Genomic DNA, 2,494 nt, shown 5'->3' with positions numbered 1-2,494 from the left:
AGATCAACTACACAACTCTGTCAATGATAATGTAATTCCTAATGAAATTCCCATTAATACAATACCTCACAGTGATTATATCCTATCACAACAACAACAAAAAAATGAATTATATTCATCAATCTTTTCAGAATCTAATTATTTTCTATCAAATAATACGGTAAATACTTTACCCAATGTACAACAGAATCTACCTGAATCATATCAATCAGTGATATGGTTAAATCAAGACCATTCACAAATACAATTACAAGACCAATTACATTATACATCAGATGGAATAATGACAACACAGAATCATAATAATTATTCAGTAATAATTAGTAATGTAAATAATAATAATATTAAAGCAAATAATATAGAAATGAATACGATTGTTCCTGTCCCAGTCGAGACTATGTCAACCCCCATTGCTAATGGTACAACTATTCATGTTCAGGATAGTGACAATGATGTTATCATGATGAGACCTTTAGTTGAACAGTCAAATCATTTTGAAACATCTGAATGTCTGTCTGGGAATTCTGTGATATCAAATGATTTAATTGATCATATCTACTGTAGTAATAATAATAGCGGTACTACTAATAATAGTAGCGAGACTGCTGTTACTGCTGCTAATAATAATCATCATCACCATCACTATGATACAAATACAATTCCATTACAAATTTATCCTACAATATTTCAACCAAACTATTCACCGGCCACATCATCATCATTGTCTTCGTCGTCGTCCTCTTGTTCATCTTCTTCATTTTCATCATTATCATCATTGTCATCTTCAATGATTTTATGCACAGAAACATTATCAATAACTCCAGCAACAGCAAAATCATCATTAGTAACAACAACTATAACTAACATTTCACCTTCATCTTCTTATTATACAAATCAAGATTATAAATTGACTGGTATGAATTATCATCAACAACATTTAAAATCGAACAATCATACTGATTGTAATAACACTCTACTTACTACTACTACTACTACTAATAATAATAATAATAATAATAATAGTAATCATTCTAATGAAAAAAAGTGTAAAGTTTGTGGTGATCGAGCTGTAAATCATAATTTTGGCCAATTAACATGTGAATCATGTAAAGCATTTTTTCGACGTAATGCACATAAAGTAAGTTAATTATAAAGTGTAGAAATATATAATGGTTGCTAAGTGTTATTTTGAATTTAATAAAGTATTACTTACTTACTTAGGAGCATAAGCTGCTCATTAGCATTCTCCATCCAACTCTGTCCTGAGCCTTTCTTTCCAGTTCTTCCCAGTTGTGATTCATCCTTTTCATATCTGCTTCTATTTAACGGCGAAATGTGTTTTTTGGCCTTCCGCCTTTCCGCTTCCTTTCCGGATTCCAAGTTAGGGATTACCTTGTAATGCACATTGGTGATTTCCTTAATGTATGTCCTATCCACTTTCAACGTCTTTTCCTAGAAAGTATTAGTGTTTTGGTTTTTTGAGGTAAACGTTAATTTTTTTAAAAAAAATTATACTTAAATTGATATCATCATAGGTATATTGCCTAATGTGACAGATACAAATCCATTTCAGACTATGTCAATGTTCAAGTGAAAACATGTTTTACTAAGCTATTGATACAAGGAAATGTATAGCATTCCTCGAGAATTCATTTTTAGTAGTTGAGATCATTGAAGCTAGACCACCATGGAAAACCTGGAAGCATTGGAAGGCCGTTTCGTCCTAATGTGGTACGCCTCAACAGGGCACATCCACGATACCGCCTCACGAGATTCGAACCAAGGACCTGTCACTCTCGCGCGCGAGCGCTTAACGTCTAGATCATTGAGCCGGCCGGCATCCAATGGTGTTAATATCTAACTTCAACCAATCCACGAAATTAAGCGACACATCCACCATTGTCTTCAGTGAGTTACTATCTCACAACAGACGTGGTTGAACTCCACTGGTCCTGGGTTCGAATCTCGCGGGGTGGGATCGTAGATGCGCACTGCTGAGAAAACCCACAACAGGACGAAACGAACGTGCTTGCAGGTTTTCCATGGTGGTCTGGCTTCAATTAACTCATGATCCCAACTATTGAAATTACTATAATATCCACAAAATGTTTCTGAAATTAATTTTTAGCTTGTGATGTTAAGCAATAATCTGTTAATCAAGTCTATTTAAAACAGATTGATAACTTCACTAAATTTTAATACTGTAATGAATTCTTTTCTATAGACTAGATCAATCGTAGTGAAATATCATTGGTTCGCCTATCTGGTTGGATTTATACAATTGAAAGCTATAAAACTTAAATAATTTTCTGTACGATCCTTTTAGTCGCTAAAAAGGTAACACAACAATCATTAATTTTTCCGTTTGACATAACAAGTGGTAAATATTATAATGTAGCAAGTAAATAAAATATCAAGTTCTGTTAACCTTTCTTAGTAAACCACCGACTACCCTGACGTGCAATGTTTTATGGTGTAGGAGTAGGTTGAAAGG

The 2,494-nt window shown here is 33.4% G+C and overlaps 1 protein-coding gene across 1 annotated transcript in view; it reads left to right on the top strand.

Annotated features, from left to right (window-relative positions):
* The window catches only part of Smp_212440 (putative nuclear hormone receptor), a gene marked incomplete at both ends in the record, with an annotated part of 21,926 nt that extends 20,779 nt beyond the window's left edge, over positions 1 to 1,147 (top strand). The window contains one exon of the mRNA XM_018796191.1: positions 1 to 1,147. This exon is cut by the window's left edge and continues 107 nt beyond it. Within this exon, the coding sequence (XP_018650428.1) occupies positions 1 to 1,147 (1,147 nt within the window).
* Positions 1,148 to 2,494: the final 1,347 nt, after the last annotated feature.

Source organism: Schistosoma mansoni, chromosome 2 (genome assembly GCF_000237925.1).
Source record: "Schistosoma mansoni strain Puerto Rico chromosome 2, complete genome".
Taxonomy (NCBI): domain Eukaryota; kingdom Metazoa; phylum Platyhelminthes; class Trematoda; order Strigeidida; family Schistosomatidae; genus Schistosoma; species Schistosoma mansoni.
The sequence above is the reverse complement of the archived record's forward strand: the minus strand, read 5'-3'. Positions and strand labels throughout refer to the sequence as shown.